The 17,167-nt window shown below is 45.5% G+C and overlaps 1 protein-coding gene and 1 long non-coding RNA gene across 3 annotated transcripts; one reads left to right on the forward strand and one right to left on the reverse strand.

Moving 5' to 3' along the window:
• Positions 1-793: 793 nt before the first annotated feature.
• LOC141424065 (uncharacterized) lies at positions 794-3,489 on the reverse strand. Its single transcript, XR_012448890.1, has 3 exons — positions 3,059-3,489; positions 2,498-2,585; positions 794-958 (listed from the first exon to the last, which is right to left on the reverse strand). It is a non-coding gene; the product is annotated as an uncharacterized lncRNA (long non-coding RNA).
• A 125-nt stretch (positions 3,490-3,614) lies between these two features.
• C1rl (complement C1r subcomponent like) lies at positions 3,615-16,484 on the forward strand. 2 transcript variants are annotated; one of them, XM_020158326.2, is made up of 6 exons: positions 3,615-3,750; positions 4,399-4,627; positions 9,560-9,749; positions 11,424-11,549; positions 11,680-11,754; positions 13,329-16,484. In XM_020158326.2, the coding sequence occupies exons 1-6, from the start codon at positions 3,668-3,670 to the stop codon at positions 14,099-14,101; spliced, it is 1,476 nt and encodes a 491-aa protein (XP_020013915.1). In that variant the 5' UTR covers positions 3,615-3,667; the 3' UTR covers positions 14,102-16,484. The 2 variants fall into 2 exon arrangements, with proteins under 2 accessions (XP_020013915.1, XP_073932259.1); XM_074076158.1 differs by lacking the exon at positions 11,424-11,549.
• The last annotated feature ends 683 nt before the right edge of the window (positions 16,485-17,167 follow it).

Below are 17,167 nucleotides of genomic sequence, written 5' to 3' on the forward strand. Positions count from 1 at the left end.
GTTTTTAGCACTTTGACAATATTTTTAATTTTTATTTCTGCTTTTAGTTTGCTGAGTTTCTTGAATCTGAAAATATATATCTCACATCGTTACACCAAAGTTAGGAAAGTTCAGCCACTATTTCTTATTTCTTTGACTATTTTTTCTGCATTATTCTCTCTCTCTCTCTCTCTCTCTCTCTCTCTCTCTCTCTCTCTCTCTCTCTCTCTCCCCTTTTGAAACTCCAAGAATAGATATATTCAAGTTTTTAAAAATATTTTGCCACAGGTCCCCGAGTTTCTGGTTATTTTATTTTATTTTGAGACAGGGTCTTGCTCTACAACCCAGGCTGGCCTCAAACTCAGGAACCCCTGCCTTAACCTCCTGAATGCTAGGATTACAGATGTGCACCACCACACCTGGCTTGTGTTCACTTTAAAAAATGTCTTTCTCTGTTCTTCAGGTGGGGTCATTTTTATTCATCTGTCTTCAGGTTCACTGCCATCTTCATTCTTCTCTTAAGCTCTTATAGTGAACTCTTTTACTTCATACATTGCACTCTTAGTTCTACAATTTAGGTTTGGTTATTGTGAAAGTTTCTCTTTCTCTGTGGATGTTTCCTATCTGTTTTCTTTATCATGAGCACATTTTTCTTTACATCTTTATGTACTAAAATCCTTGTGTACTGACTCCAACATTTAGAGGGCTGTCTCTGTTAACTGTCTTTTCCCATGAGCATGGTTTGTTTTTCCTCTTTCTTGATAGCTTGAGTAATTGTGGATTGTATCCTAGACACAGTGTTTCTTAGCTCATTTTTTGTTGCTTTAACAGAAGACCATTTTATGTTGCTATAACAAAATACCGGGTAATTTATAAAGAAAAGAAATTTATTTCTCACATTTCTGGAGGTTGAGGAGTCCAAGAACACAGCTCCTACTCCGCTGGGCCACTGATGAGGACTTTCTTCCTTCATCATAACCTGGTGAAGGGTGTCACATGTCAAGACCGAGAAGTGTGCTAGCTCAGGTCTCTCTTCATCTTCTTATAAATCCACAAATGCCATGATGACCTCATGACCACATCTAATCCTAAGTGTCTCCCAAAGGCCCCCACCTCCACATACCATTAATATATGAATTTGGGGGTTAAGTTTCCAACATATGAACTTCGGAGACCACACACAAACCATAGAATGGTTATTATTATTTAACAATAAAGATAAACGTGGGTTCTGTGATATTTCTCCAAAGAGCATTGATATGCTTTTTTCCAAATAATAGTTAACTTGGCTTAATTTTAACTGCAAACTATCTTAGATGAACAATAGCTCAAATATAAGTTCAGAAATTTCTAGTCTTAGCTACATGTCTTGGAGTCTTTCCCATGCATCCATCATTTAGGGGAACAAAGGAAGAAAGAGCTGATGTACTCAAGTAGCTTCCAACCTGGTTATGAGCCAGGCATTACACAATGACCGGGAAAACCCACTTATAGAGCTTGTAGCTCAGGGGGTGGCTCAGAGCTGCAGCCCTCACAGCCTGTCCTAGACCTACCCATGACCCCACCCAGATAAAGGTGAGCAAAAGCCTCCTGTTTTGATGAAATTAGAGAAGGAATACCAGCCCTCACTCACACTGTTCCCCTTCTAACAGCTCCAGAACCCTCACCATTAACTTCTCATCCTCTCCATCTCCTCCCTCTCCCAAACACGAACAAAGGTGCCACCCCATACAGGGCCAGCCCTGAACAGCCCATGTCTGCATGAATGCCATAATTCCATGAGCAGCTCCCTCTGCTTCTCCTGATCAGCTAGAAACTATAGAGTAATAGCCACTTCTATGTCCCTGCCAGCTAGAAAAGAGGCCCCAGAGCAGGGGAGGTGGTGCTGAAAAGGACACAGGGGCACAGCTGCCCAGCCCCAGCCCACAGCAATCTGCAGTCACCAGCTACAAACATAGCCATCAGGCTCCTTTTCCAGTCCCAAGTCCCTGGAGGCTTCCTCCCCTTGACCCCAACACACACTGAAGTCATGCTACATAGGTAGGACCAAGGCACATTTCAAAGTGTTGGAGTCCTCAACACAGGGACCGCTATATGCAGGCTCTGGATTGCCCTAGTCACCAGCCACAGATGTCACTGTCTCTTCACTCTTCTGGCTTCCTGTCCATTTTCACCCAGCTTCCCCCCAGCACATTTACCCCTGTCCATGTAAGGTGAACAACTGTCCTGGTTTGTGCAGAACTTCCTGTTTTAAAAATGAAAGCCCTATGTCCCAGGAAACCCCTCAGTTCTCTGCAAATCAAACAGTGGGCCCTCCTGCCTGCCCTGCAGTTTCCTTTCAAGGCCTTTCTCCTTCCTTCCTCCAGAATATCTCCAAGAATATCTTCTCTAATGGGCTAGCCTAGTTACTCGGGTTCCCACCCCTCTTTAGAATGGAGTACAAGCTCAGGAACACAGTACAGTCCTGTCCCTCACAGTCTGTCAAGGAAATCAGGGGAGACTAAGGGGAGACTCCCACCTTAGCTGAGCTGTAGCTGGCTTCTTCACAGCAGATGGGAATTAGCACCATTGTTCACCCTGTCTCTTCCCAGGTGCTCTGTGTAACCCTAAGAGTTAGATGACAAGGCAGGCTTCAGTGCTCTCTGGGGAGGGAAAAAATTCCAGCCAGAGGCCCCACTCCTCAAAGATGGAGATTACCCTCAGGTGTGTTTCGGGGGTGGCGTATGCCAGATGGAGTAGAATGTCTTGACCACCACCTTGCAGTCATGGACTGTGGCTTTTCTGAACATTTTTAGTATGGAAAAACCAAAGACCCAGAACATACTCTGTTTCAGTCTATAATTTTTTGCCTTTGTGACGAGCCATGTTTCTACATGTAAAATGGAGGAAACAGCAGATTCTTCTCAAAAAGTGTGTGTGTGTGTGTGTGTGTCTAGAATGTAAGACCTTCAGCAACTCTGAAGACACAACCACCCACCTCCAAAAAAGCTTCCTGAGCCCCTGCCAAGCCAGGACTGAGTCCTTCCTGGGGGTTTTGGGAGGGAGCCCCCTGACTTCATCTGTGGCTCCTGGTACCTACCTAAGGAAGCTTGAGTAACAGCTGAGCTGAGTCCCTGAAGGCTCTGGAACACCTGTGATGGACCATGGCTCTGACCCTGCTGGACAAGAAGCCTTCAGATGTGGTGGTGGGATTCAAAAGACTGTCTAAGCAATGTGAGCACCACCTATCTTTGGTGAGGAAGGACAAGAAAGAGAGGCTCAAGATCATGGGTCACAAACCAAGTTCTACAAGGGGCAACTGGCAATGTAAATGAGTGAGAAGAATATGGAGGGAGAGATAACTGCCCTTAAAGACAGCAACCAACACAAAGGAGCCCTCATACCACATGGGATACACACACATGGTAAAATTTAGTTTTGAATAGTACAAAAGAGTCAAGAGTCAGTGCCCTCCCACCCTGATCTCTGAGCGCCAGCATAGTTTTGGAGATTGTTTTTCTTCTAACTTGTGGTGGGTAAGCTATTCCTCAACTGGACGGCAGGTGGCGATCAATCCAGAGAATTATAAAAAGTGAACTGGGGTAGTTACTTAACTCATTTCCAGTAACCTCTCCCTCCTCCCCACACTGCCTCCTCCAGCACCACCTCCTGTTCCCTGGCTTGAGCCAAGTCTTCTAGCAGGTTCCAGATGTCCGGTTCCAGATGCCTGGTCTCAGAGAGGGGGAACTCTCTCTGCAGAAGCCCTCCCTCCACAAGCTGTCCAGGCAAGATGTGAGTGTGCCCTGCAGAGGGGCCTGGAGGAAGAAAGGGCAGAAGAGGGGTAGCAAGACACACGCGCGTGCGCACACACTCACTCTCTCACACACACACTCTCACTCACACACACTCTCTCACACACACTCACACACACACTCACACACACACTCACACACTCACTCACACACACACACTCACACACACACTCACACACACACACACACGCGGGGGGCGGGTGGGGCGGGGAGAGCAGTGAATCCAGAGGAAACTGGAATGGAAACTGGAATTTGCCTGTGGCCTCTAGCAATCTCTTCCGTTGTGGTCTGTCTCATTGCTCTGACCCAGGAAACATCTGAATGTCTTTCGCTTGTACCCAGGGTGGAGTTGGAATGGGCTGAAGCAGAAGACAGCCCTCTGGTTTGGATGAGACTCACCATGGAGAGGAACAACAGGGGGATCTTCAGGGGGTGGAAAGCTCACAGTCCTGAAGCTTAGGCTAAATAGGAGACTGTAGGGATGGGGTGAAGGGCTGAGGCCATAGCTGCTGACCCCTGCTTTTTCGAGGTCTCTAAATTCGTTAGCATCTCCTGCCCCCACCCCTCTAATATCCACAGGCCTCAGGCCTTAGCTGTGTGCCCTCATCTTGCCCTCCCCGATTCACAGGTGCTGGTTGCTTCTCTGGGGAGTCCTTCAGGCTTGCCCTACACAAGGCTCCGTGCTCTTGGCCCAGCAGCTACCCCAGCATCTGACATCCCCTGGGTACCCGAAGCCATATCTTAAAGGCCAAGAGACCAGCACTGACATTGAAGCTCCAGAAGGCTTTTCTGTGAGGCTGGTCTTTCAGGACTTCGACCTAGAGCCGTCTCCAGCCTGTGAAGGGGACTCTGTCACCGTGAGCTGGCCTGGGGGCGGGGGAGGGAAATCCCACAGGGACTCTGAGGAGAGAGCCTCCCAGGGGCAGTGGGGGATGGCTGTTCCCTAAGTCACCCATCTAAACCAGGGATGAAGAGCCCAAGTCAGGGGCCATGGAGCCCAGCATTCCTGGGAAGTGACAGTGCCCAGTGCCCGGACTCCCACCATCATCTCTGTCCCTCACTACTATCTGGGTCCCCACAGAGCAAGAGAGAGGGCAGCAGAACAGGCCTTGCATTTTGAAAACTTATGAAAGGAGACACAAATAATGCAAATCTATAGGGTAAAAGAGCAGGGACTCACATCACACATCAGGTATTGTTGAGCAGGTTAGGAAGGTGGACATAAATGATGACAAAAGAGTAAGTATCAAGTTAAGACCAGGCTCACCTTAGTCTTAGCACACATTTCTTATGGCAAGGACATTAATCAAAATAAGAGCATTTTCTAAAACAGTACTTTACATTATCTTCTGGGTTAAATTTTCTTTGTACAAAAACATGACAGGCACATAATTTTTTAAAAATCAGAGTCCTTCACAAGGCTTCTAATGTGAAACAATAGTCTCAGCCTACTCTGTCCTCCATTACTGCTCCCCAGGGACAGCCATTCCCAATTCAGTTGTTTCAGCTGGCATTTATCTACATGTGTACAAATAACATGCTTAGCCCATTCAATTTGCATTTTAGTCTATTAATCATTTTTCATGATTTCTCATTTTCATTTTCTTAACTTCAACTACAGAAGATGAAGGCGATGTCTTAGACCTTCATCACCCACATTTCCCCTCCCCCACAATCCTGTATACCTATGTCGTCATTTTTAGTAAAACCAGTTCATTGTTTACATAACTTTGACTATATAACATTCACACCCGAGCACATTACAGTACTTAACGTTTCCTTTCTTCTCCAGTTTTCTCAGGAGTGAGTTATGGCATAAGTTCTTTGGAGCAGTTGTTTGATTTGGTTTTGTCTTTTAGTTTACTTAGTAACTAATGTCCCCAAACTCTTTGCCAGGAGTGCAGATCTTTTCCCAAAATACTCAAGCTTGATCTGTTATCAGTCCTTTGCTGTTGTTTCGTTGTTGCTGCAGCTGACAGCATCCTTCCTAAAGATGGCTTTCCTGATTTCTTTCTGTAGTTGGGGTTCTTTGCTCTCTTGGCCTTCCCACATTCTGAGAAATCTGATCTCCCTCTTCCTAGAGATGTCCTTTACCTGTTGTGTGCTGGACCTGAATCCCATGTCTTTCTCTTTCTTGGTTTACTCCCTCACTTTGGATGAGCACATTCTTCAGTAGCTTCTTTAGAAAGCTAGAGGATCATACATGTCCCCAAATGCGTTAGTTCTGCCCCATAGTATCTGGGTATAACATTCCAGACCATAAGCCATTTTCTTCCAGAATTTTGATGACATTGACTTCTATTTCTAGTGCTGTTAAGAGGTCTGATGTCATCACTGTCATTCCTTCATTTTTTTCTATCTAGAATACCATTATGTGTCATGGTACAGATGGTTTTGGGGGTTTTTTTGCTTGTTTTTTTTTTTTTTTTTTTTTTACTTATTGTTTAGGCTTCTTTTAATCTAGAGACTTTTAATCCAGTCCTTCAATTCTGAGAATGATCTTGCATTCTTTCTTTAATAATTTCTAGATACCTGCTTTCTTTATTTTTCTCTTTCTGAAATGCCTATGATACAGCTGTTGTGTGTTCTAGACTGATTCTCTTGTTTTGTTTTCTTTTCTCTTCCATCTTTCATCTTTTTGTTCCACTTTCTGGAAGATTTCTCCATCATTTCTTTCCCAGGGCCTCACACATGCTAGGCAAGCACCCTGCTACTTAGCTTGTTCCCAGTCCTGATTTCCTCACCTTTAAGTTCCAACTTTTCAGTTAATGATTTCTTTCTATTGACATACTATTTCATTTCTAAGGGCTCATTCTTACTTTCCAAATGTGCCTTTTATACCATATTTTTTTTTATTCCACAATTGCAATATCTACTCTTTCCTCTGTGCTGGGATTATTTTTAAATGCTTCCTCTGTTCCCTGTAGTATCACTACTTCATCCAAGTTTCTTTTCACTGTCTGTCTCTGTCTCTTTGCTTTTTTGTCTTAGAGACATTCCTGCAATGTCTGATATTTGCCTGTCCATTCATATTGAAGAGTGAAGCACTAAAATGCTGATTTGAAGTTCTGTGTAAAAAAACTAAAATTTGTCAAATGATGGTTTTGAAAATTAGGTGTCTCGTACCATCTTCTGCTACTATATCAGAATACCACAGATAGGGTAATTTCCAGACAACAGAAGTTCTGGAGTCTGGGAAGTCCAAGAGTGTGGCACTGACATGTGGTGGTGGAGAGAGCCTTCATGTTTGTCCTACTATGGTGGAAGGGCAAGTGAAGCATGGAGGAAGCAGGAAGCATGGAGAAAAATTGAGCCTAATTCATCCTTTTTATCAGGAACCCACTCCTGCAATAACTCATCCACTCCTACAATTAAGGCACTAACCCATTAATTACCTCTTAAGGTCCCACCTCTTGGCACCATTACAATGACAATTTCAACATGAATTTTGGAGTAGACATTCAAACCATAGCATAAGTTTAGCAACAAGGTGACCTAGAGGTGCTATTGAGAGTCTCCCAAATGTCCACGTGTAGAAGTATTTGCTTTGAAACAGTCAGTTTTCCCAGAGACGGTTCTTCCAGTCTCCTGCTCAAGCCTCCCAGCATTTTATAAACAAGCTAGGAAAGGGCACAGGGAGGGATATGCCTCTCACTGTGTGATTGTTAGACTTTCACTTAACCCCTCTGTTTTCATTGTTGGCCTTTACCCCTCCATTAAGTGGCCCCCAATTCCAGGGTTTCTGGTTCAAGTTCACATCTTCTGCCAGGGCAAGCCAGAAAGAGTTGTCTGGAAGTACAAGGTGGACACAAGGATCTAGCATTCTGAGGTCTTCTGACACAGGCCTTCTGTCTGTTGACCCCTTATCAGTCCCTCCCTCACCCCTGTTCTCAAGGGTTCTTGGGTCCAGTTCCTGAAACTTCGCTGGTTTCTGTGCTGAGAACCTGCTTGATGTGTGTTGGTTTCCAGTTTTGCAGATGGGGGATTTAAAGACAACTTGCTTTAAGAACTTACCATGTGACAGGTATGGTGGGTCATGCCTGTACTTCCAGCACTCAGGAGGCTGAGGCAGGAAGATCTCAAGTTTGAGGCAAGCCTGGGCTACACAGCAAGACCCTGTCTCAAAAACCAAGGGCTGACCCAGGCCTGGTGATTCACACCTACAATCCCAGCCATTCAGGAGGCAGAGGCAGGAGGATTGAAATTTCAAGGCCAGCCCAAGCAAAGTTAGCAAGACCTTATTGTTACTGGAAAAGTTATCTCTGCTATCTACCTCAGTCTTTGCATCTAGCGAGAGAAGAATTCAGGCAAGATGCAGATGCAGAAATGTAGTGAAAATGACAGTAAAGTTTATTAGAAATACCCTTTCAGTGGACTGAAAATGAGTCGTCTCTGGGGTAAGAAGACACTATTGTTACCGGAAGAGGGGTTTCCCTTCAGATTCCCAGGTTTGACACAAAAACCAAAGGTGCTTGAGATCCACAAACATGAAAAGAATTTCAAGGTGTCTCTCATACAGAAAAGAGATTCTCACAAGGTGGAAGTTTTATCACGGATTTATTTAGTATAAGCAGATAAAAATAGGGAGAAATGGGGGGGATCATTTCCTGCTCCCCATGCAGGAAATAGGTAGTTTCCTATAACTGATGGTTCTCATCTGTAGTCTTATACTTTCCCAGCTGGGGACACGTGGTCATGTCATCTAGCACACTATAATCATGAGACACTGGTTCTTGGTCCCCAAGATGGGTATTGTTTATTATTTTAAAACCTGGAGATGTCATCTAGGCTCACCTAAAACACAGGGATAATAGGTGAGTTTTAGGACTTCCCTTTGCCACACATGCCTTTCATTTTTCTGACCCTCTACCCATCCAAAGAGCTGGTACAAATTGTTAAACATCTCAAAGAGGAAGGCAAATGCAGACAGTCCCTTTAAGTCTCCCTACTCTTGTAATTTAACATCTAAAAGAAAGTTGGAGGGGCTAACTGTTCTGGCCCTTTTAATATTTATTAAAAAATAGTATAATTTCCCTGTCTCCTCACCTATCTATCTTCCCTCACTCTGTCAAAAGCAAAATAAAACCCAAATGACTAGGGGTGTAGCTCACATGCTTAGCATGTGTGCTGAGTTCCATCCTCAGCACCAGAATAAAAAATCTTAGCAAGTTAAACAGAACGTCCAGCATACATACACAGTGTAGGTTTTGTGTCCTTAGATTCTCACACATTGTAGGCACTTCATATAGAGTTCATGGGGAAAGAGGGGTGCCCCAAAAGGAGAAGCGGAAAGGGCCGGGAGCCCAGGAACTCAGTCTTTGCAGAGGGTCATATTGCTTCACAGATGATGGGCTCAAAAAGTTACTCAGAAAAGTGGAAGGTGATAGGATGGGACAGAAAGGGGTGGAAAGGGGGAGAAGGTACTGAAGAGGGACTTCTGTCTGATTCAGCTGTGGTGCTAGAGGCACCAGATTGAGCATCAGGGACTCCATGGTGAGCAAAGCAGACATATTCTCTTCTTAGAACTTACAGTCCAGTGACCTTTGCAGGAACTGAAGGCTCCCAAGGAGCATCTCAAAATAAGGAAAGGGTGGTGAAGGTAGTTATGGTAGGCTCTGGTATGTGGTCATTCTGGAAGAAACTCAGGAGTCAATGAAAGGACAAGAAGCTACGTGAGGAAGAGTCCCAGAGACATAGATGAGCTGGTGTCATGACAGATGTGACCCTGTGACCACCAGTGGTGCAGAGTCACCCCACACCTGTTCCCTCACTCCACCTCTCCCTTTCAGATCTCAGGCAGTGGGATGGATCCAACCCGGCTCTGTGGTAAACTGGGCTCCCCTCTGGGCAGCCTCCCTGGTCACTGGGAGTTTGTGTCTTCAGGGAGGAATTTACGGCTGACCTTCTGGACACACTCTTCCTCCAAAGACAAGACTGTCCCTCTTCACAAGGGCTTCCTGGCCCTCTACCAAGCTGTGGGTGAGTGTCTTTCCTGGGGAGTGCAGGGAGAGAGCCTCTGGCCCTTAGTATCTTGAAGACACAACTAGAAGCTTGCATGACAGCTGAGGCTGGGGGCTCAGGGACACCTGGACCTTTTCTTGCCCCAGGCCTGACCCCACTGGCGAGCAGCCCAATTAAGAGACAGCCAGTGCTCCACTCCAGCCATTGTTTCTAGGCGAATTTACAGATCCAGGGTTTACACATCAAGAGAAGCCAAAAATCCAAACTTGTAAGTGAAATTCTGGATTTTCAAATAGTGACTCAAATTGTTTTTTTAAAGATAATACTTGCACATAATAAATTTTAAAAAGAATGCAGGTGTGATGGCACATGCCTGTAATCCCAGTTTCTAGGAAGGCAGAGATTGGGAGGATCACAATTCAAGGCCAGCCCAAGGACAAAAGTTAGGGAGGCCCCCTTCTTAACCAATAAGCTATGTGTCATGAGACATGCTTGTAATTCCAGCTACCTGTGAGGCCATAAATAGAAGAATTGAGTTCTGAGGCCAACCTGACAAAAACTCAAGAAACTATCTGAAAAATAACTAAAAGCAAAAAGGGCTGGGAAAATAACGAAAGTGGTTGAGCACCTGCCTTGTAAGTGTGAGGCCCTGAGCTCAAACCACAAAAAAAAAAAGCAAATCTTCCTCTGATCTCTGGCCCTCCCTAAGTTCCTGGTTACCCTCTCCAAAAACAACCTACTCTCTGTTTCCTTGGTATTATTCCAAGATATTCCATACCTTCCCTTCAGAGATAAATTGTGTGAGTGAGTGTGTCAGTGTGTATATGTGTTGCATACTACACAGAATGTTCTAAACCAAGCATTTTTTTACCCATTGTGTCTTAAAGACCATTTCATATGCATGTGATTAGCATTGACTCATTCTTTTTTAATGACAATAATATCCCTTTGATTGATATGTCTTAATATTAGGATTTAATCAGCCCTCCACAAATAGATATTTTGCTGTCATAAACAGTGGGGCTGTGGATATTTTTGCATGTGTATCTTTCAGTGCATGTGTGAGACTATGTTTTGGGTAAATTCTTAGAAACTGAAACACGAGGCTAAAGGACATTTGCATATTTTTTGCAGTGCTGAGGATCAAACCCAGAGCCTCACACACACTAGGCAAATGCTTTACCACTGAGCTACATCCTCAGCCCAACATCTACATTTTTTTATTTTAAAACTGCTAAATTTCCTTCCCATTTGCACTCCCACCAGCCATGTATGGCAGACCCTGTTTCTTCATACGCTACTTGTCATAGTTGTTTTCATATTCTTTGAGTAGTAAAAATCTGATCAGTGAAAACTAGTTCAAATGCTTCTTGGTCTGGGATTTGGGGGTTTATTTGTTTTAGGGACTTTTTTGGTTTTGGTTTTGCAGGGAGAGTTGTTTTTGTTGGATTTTGTGGTTGTTGTCATTTGAGACAGGGTCTCACTACATAGCCCAAACTGGTATTGAAATCAAGATCCTCCTGCCTCAGCCACCTGAATGCTGGGATTACAGACATGTGCCATCATGCCAGCTTCAAATGTTTTTTAGAAAGCATTGTGCAGGTTTAACTAAACACAGCCATGGCCAGCATCAGTCCATGAGTTGCCAGTTTGCATTCTGTGTGTAGCCTAATAACTGCTGTTGTCCTGTAGCTGTAAGCTGTAGTCAGCCTATCGGCCAGGCCAGTGGGGACTCTGAGGCCATCATCACACCTGGACCCAACCCCTCCCAGATCCAGAATCACTGCCAGGAGCCCTATTATCAGGCAGTACCAGCCGGTGAGTGCCCCACTGCTCAGGAAGCACTTTGCATTGGCCTCACTGCCACCCAAAGTCCTGAGGCTCTCCGAGGCCCAACACTCTCCAATCCTCTACCTGCTACTTTGCCTCCCCTCATTTTGTTCCTCAGAGTCACTCAGCTGCCCTGCCAAGGGGACCTGGAAGGACAGACAGGATAGGAAGGAACTTCCTCCTTGTGTACCTGGTGAGTAGCTACTTGCCCAGTGCTGTTCTCATGGCCACTTCTCCCAGCAAGCCTTGGCTATAACTGGCAGCCGTGAGACACAGAGGTGAAAGGAAGCCTTGGGATTGAAAGGGGAGGTGAAAGCAGAAGGTGAGGAGGAAAGGGGCAATCAACAAAGCCAGAAAGTGTGGGGAGTGTGGCTCAAGTGGTAGAGCACCTGAATAGCAAGCGTAAGGCCCTGTGTTCAAACACCAACACTGTCAAAGAAGATCCAGAAAAGAAGAGGCAAGGAGTTCTTCCCTCATTCTCCAAGGGTCAAGATATGTCTGAGTAAACCAAACCATGAAGGAAATGAGTCAGGTGGCCAAGTGGAAGGAAGAAGGGTAGAAGAGTAGCTCTCTGCGTGTGGCATGTTTTAAGGATGCAGACAGGTTCTCTGACCACCCAAAATCACTCCTCCCAGATGCCATGCCATACCGGAGCAGAGCCCTACTTTTTTTTTCCTCCCCAGTGCTGTTCAAACCCAGAGTCTCATGCATGCAAGCACTCAGTGTTTCACTGAGCTACACTTCTAGCCCTCCAGCTTAAAAAAAAAAAAAGTTATTGAGATAAAATTCATCATTTTAACTTCTTTGAAGTGCACAATTCAGTGGAATTAGCACTGATTCCAGAATATTTCCATTATCCTCCCCTAAAAATAAAAGTACCTCCAACTCTCCTCCTCCATCCCCTGGCAACCACTAATCTACTTTCCTTCTCTAGGAATTTGCCTCTTCTGGACATTTCCTACAAATAGAATCATACACTATGTGATCTTTTATGCCTGGCTTCTCTCCGTTAGCATAATGTTTTCAAGGTTCAGCCATGTTATAGCACGTTACAGTACTTCATTCTTTTTTATTTTATTTTTGAGGTCCTGAGGTCTGAATTGAGGGCCTCACTCTTGCTAGGAACATACAATAGGAACATACTTCCAATCTGCCTCCCAAGTAGCTGGGATGGCAGGTCGGAGGCATGTAAACTTTACTTTCGGGGGAAGCACCAAACTGCTTCCACATCAGCCATACTATTTCCCATCTCACTAGTAGTATGAGGGTTCAAGTCCATCATTTTTGAAATCCATATTTTTCAATCAAGCATCACCTTCTTAACCCAATCTTATCTACAGAAAACCCTAGGGGTAGCCTGAAGGCTCGTGTTGTGGGAGCAGACAAAGGGCAGGCAAAAGGCACAGAAAACAAACTCTGTTTTCAGTATGGTGTGGCTGGGGTGATTCCACCAAGATTTAAAGAATGACTTAAAGATGACTGAGGATAGAAAGCCCCACAGAGCCAGCCCCAAACATGTGCCCCCGCCCCTCAGCCCACTGCCCTGAGTCCCATGCAGGATATGTGCCCCATGGTGTCAGGATTGATTCCTTGCTCATGTCAGTCCCTGTGGTCTACACTGGTGGGTCTGTGTTGAGGTAAGGTCCTGACCCCCTATACAGGCGTATCTTCCTCATGCACCAACCACAGCACTCAGCAGAAGTAGGTCTTTAATTAGCGTGTCTCTGTGCAGCTGCTGGTGGTCCCCTTATCTTTCTTCTCCCCCAGTCTGTGGACGGCCAGTCACCCCCATTGCCCAGAACCCAAAGACCCATGGTTCTTCCAGAGCTAAGTTGGGCAACTTCCCCTGGCAAGCCTTCACCAGTGTCCACGGTCGTGGGGGAGGAGCCCTATTGGGCGACAGATGGATCCTCACTGCTGCCCACACCATCTACCCCAAGGATAGCATCCACCTCAGGAGGAACCAGAGTGTGGAAGTGTTCCTGGGCCACACAGACATAGAAGAGATGCTGAAACTGGGGAACTACCCTGTCCGCCGGGTCATCGTGCACCCAGACTACCACCAGAATGAATCCCACAGTTTCAACGGGGACATCGCCCTCCTGGAGCTCCAGCAAAGTGTCCCTCTTGGCCCCAATCTCCTCCCAGTCTGTCTGCCCAACAATGAGACTCTCTACCTCAGTGGCCTGTGGGGCTATGTCAGCGGGTTTGGTGTGGACATGGGCTGGCTAACAACACAGTTGAAATACTCAAGGCTGCCCATAGCTCCCCGGGAGGCCTGTGAGGCCTGGCTTCAAGAGAGGCAGCGGACAGAGGTCTTTTCTGACAACATGTTCTGTGTTGGGGACAAGATGCAGATGAATAGTGTCTGCCAGGGGGACAGTGGTAGCGTCTATGTGGTGTGGGATGATCATGCCCATCACTGGGTGGCCACGGGCATCGTATCCTGGGGCATCGGGTGTGGCAAGGGGTATGGCTTCTACACCAAAGTACTCAACTACGTGGACTGGATCAAGGGAGTGATGGATGGCAAGGACTGATCCCTGGGGCACTTGAACAGTGGCCCACAAGCGCCATGGAGGCTCTGGTCAAGAGAGGGCAGGAAACCCCTACTTACATCACTGATGCAGGAAGCCACTGTGTGAGAGAAATCCTCCTCCCCTCAACCTACACCATCCCAAAGAGGAAGCAGCAGCCCATGTCCCCTTTCTCCTCACACTGTACTTCCCCTGTGTGTGCACCGGGGAAGCCCTGTGCATCTTGGCAACTTCCACCTTGAGGTCTTTTGAAACCTCCTCCACATATGTAGACGCACCCATGAAGCAGTCACTGTCTCACCCCTATTCAGACGGAGTGTGGAGGAAGGGGTCTTAATTACATTTTGTTTCTGAAATATTCCAAAGGCTTTTTAATTGACCTTCAGATAGTCAAGCAATTAGCTTTGCCACTTAACCACACTCCTATATGCAATTATATTAATAGCTCCCTTTTTATTTTAACTTTTCTATACACCAGGTGCTCCACATGTCATTTCACTTAATCCTCACTGGTGTTGGCAAAGGGTGTGTTACGATCCATGTCTTACACACGAGGAAACAAGTTCAGGGATAGGCAGTGACTTGTGCGAGTCCCACAGCTGCCACATGACTGCAGAGACCATATTCCTCCCAATATGCCTGGACACCTTTCACTTGTCCTCATGACCTATGACAATGCCCACTTCCCCTTCTGGGTCCCCACAGCCTTACAGAGTGTCCCTCCCCAGGGAGTCTTGCCTCTGTGACTATAGAACCACCTGCTCACTTTCCTGCCTGGCCCCATTCCCTGCACACACCTAAGTGAGCCAGCAGACTCTCCAGTTGATGACCCCATCATGGAGGGCACTACTGCTACTATGAGAAGACCAACTCTTTAGTAAAGATTTGGGTGATTTTCAGTGAAATAAAATACAACTATTCAGTGGAAATAGAAAATGAGTATCATAAAACAGAAAAGAGAGCAAATGTGTTAACATTGAGAAGCAAGTTGCTGAATGGTTAGAGGCTAAATTTATCTTTGCAAAATAGCAGCAATCTAAGCTGGTAGCAATGATGCATGTCTGTAGTACTAGCTCCCAGGAGCCAGGATGATTGAGAGTTCAAGGCTAGCCTGGGTGACATGGCAAGCCCTGTCTTAGGGAGAAGAGAGAGAGAGAGAGAGAGAGAGAGAGATCCAAAGTTGTAAATGTATGTAATTGCTTTCTAAACCTATACACAGTTCAAAAGACTATTCAAAATATTCTCAAAATACTAAACAGAAGTTATTTTAGGCAATATGATTTTGACTGTTTGGTTTATCCCTAGTTCACTACTGGTTAATTTTTATTTAATGAGCATGTATCATTTTGCTTATTACTGAAAATTTTTATTTTTATTAAAATGATATATTTCTCCCTGCTAAGGCAAAAATACATACCTATATCTATGTATGTATGTCTAAATCCATATTTAGAGGGATGCCGATTTAGATCTATATCTAGTTCTACATACATAGATTTAAATCTGCATTTAGAGATATAGATGGTATAAATGGCCAGGAGTGGGTGGCTCACACCCGTAATCCTAGCTACTTGGGATGTTGAGATTGGGAAGATCGTGGTTCAAGGTCAGCCTGGCCAAACAGTTCAAGAGACCCCCATCTCCAAAATAACCAGAGCACAATGGACTGGAGGTGTGCCTCAAGCAGTAGAGCGCCTGCTTTGCAAGTGCAAAGCCCTGAGTTCAAATCTCAGTCCCACCCAAAAAAAGGACGGTACAGGTGGTCAGGTGGTAGAAATCTAGAAATAAGGTGATAGGATTAACAGAGATGGAGATATTTCCACAGAAAACCTGCCGTTACTTTAAGAGAGAAACTTCTTTCCCCAGAATCAATCAAATATAACAATGTCTTCCATACCAGTTTTGGGATTTTTGGAGACAGGGTCTTGCCATAGCCTAGGCAGGTCTGGAACTTGCTATGTTGCCAGACTGGCCTTGAATCTGAAATCCTCCTCATTCAGCCTCCCAAGTGCACCACCATACCAGTTGTAAAACAAGTTTGGGAGCAATTATCTGGCTGTTTCTCCTTTCTATTTGTGATATAAGTCAACAAAAATATGTAAGTAAAGGTTATTTGAATGGCTGGGCAGAGTGGAGGTGGGGCTGGGCCTCAGCTAGTGAGGTTCCAGTTTGCCAGTTTCCAGTCATGTTGCATGACAGAAGGACAGAACTCAGAACCTAGGATGTTGCACGATGCCAAGACAGAACTCAGAATTCCTCAGATGGATGAGCAAGCTTCAGCTGAAACCACCTCCTCCTTACCTGTTCCCTTTGCCTCTTCATGAATGTGTAACACACACACACACACACACACACACACACACACACACACACACACACACACACAGGTCAATAGTCAAGAATCCTCCCTTATCTTTTGTCTTTCCGGACCTGACAAGGCCATGGTTCATGTCATGATGAAATCATGGGTCAGCCCTACCACCAGATTCATTCTTCAGCTACAACACACACATAAGTCCCCTGGAAAAATCCTCCAAACCTTGTGGGTAGTTGGAGGGGTGGGAGGGTTAATCTAATAAGGAGAATAAACAGACCAGCCTATGAAGGTGAGGCATGGGAGGCCTGCTCCCCAGGCTGAACCTCCTGTAGGATGAAAGGCCCTGGAGTGTTTGGAAAAATGTAGATTGGGAGTCATGGGAAGCCAAGGCACAGAAACAAAAATTTAAAGCAGGGCACTATGTCCTGATGGACAGGAGAGCTGCCTCAGGGACCTGGCTTCCGCTTAGCAAAGACCAAGTCACTCTTGCTCTGAAGCCATACCCTCTGCTTAAGCATTAAGCAGTTGTAATCCCTAGGACTCAAATTCAACCAGAGGTTTTTTCTCCCTGGTCTGTCTTCTCTAAAAGCCAAGTTCATTGACAAGCCTGAGTTAACTGGGGTGGGAGGGAAGGTTTCAAAACCTGGTGCTACTTTAGGGTCACTGCCATTGCAACCCCTTTCAATGTCTGGTCTCATTCGCAAATAAAGTTGGCCAGGCCCCAACACAACTGACTCTGGACTCCTCTGTCC

The sequence above is a fragment of the Castor canadensis genome, chromosome 6 (assembly GCF_047511655.1).
Source record: "Castor canadensis chromosome 6, mCasCan1.hap1v2, whole genome shotgun sequence".
In the NCBI taxonomy this organism is placed as follows: domain Eukaryota; kingdom Metazoa; phylum Chordata; class Mammalia; order Rodentia; family Castoridae; genus Castor; species Castor canadensis.

Excerpts from the sequence above, each read along its gene's own strand:
- C1rl (XM_020158326.2), top strand. The coding sequence starts at position 3,668 with ATGTCCGGTTCCAGATGCCTGGTCTCAGAGAGGGGGAACTCTCTCTGC. Across the intron at positions 11,550-11,679 it reads TTATCAGGCAGTACCAGCCG|AGTCACTCAGCTGCCCTGCC; the intron begins GTGAGTGCCCCA and ends TTTGTTCCTCAG. Across the intron at positions 11,755-13,328 it reads ACTTCCTCCTTGTGTACCTG|TCTGTGGACGGCCAGTCACC; the intron begins GTGAGTAGCTAC and ends CTTCTCCCCCAG.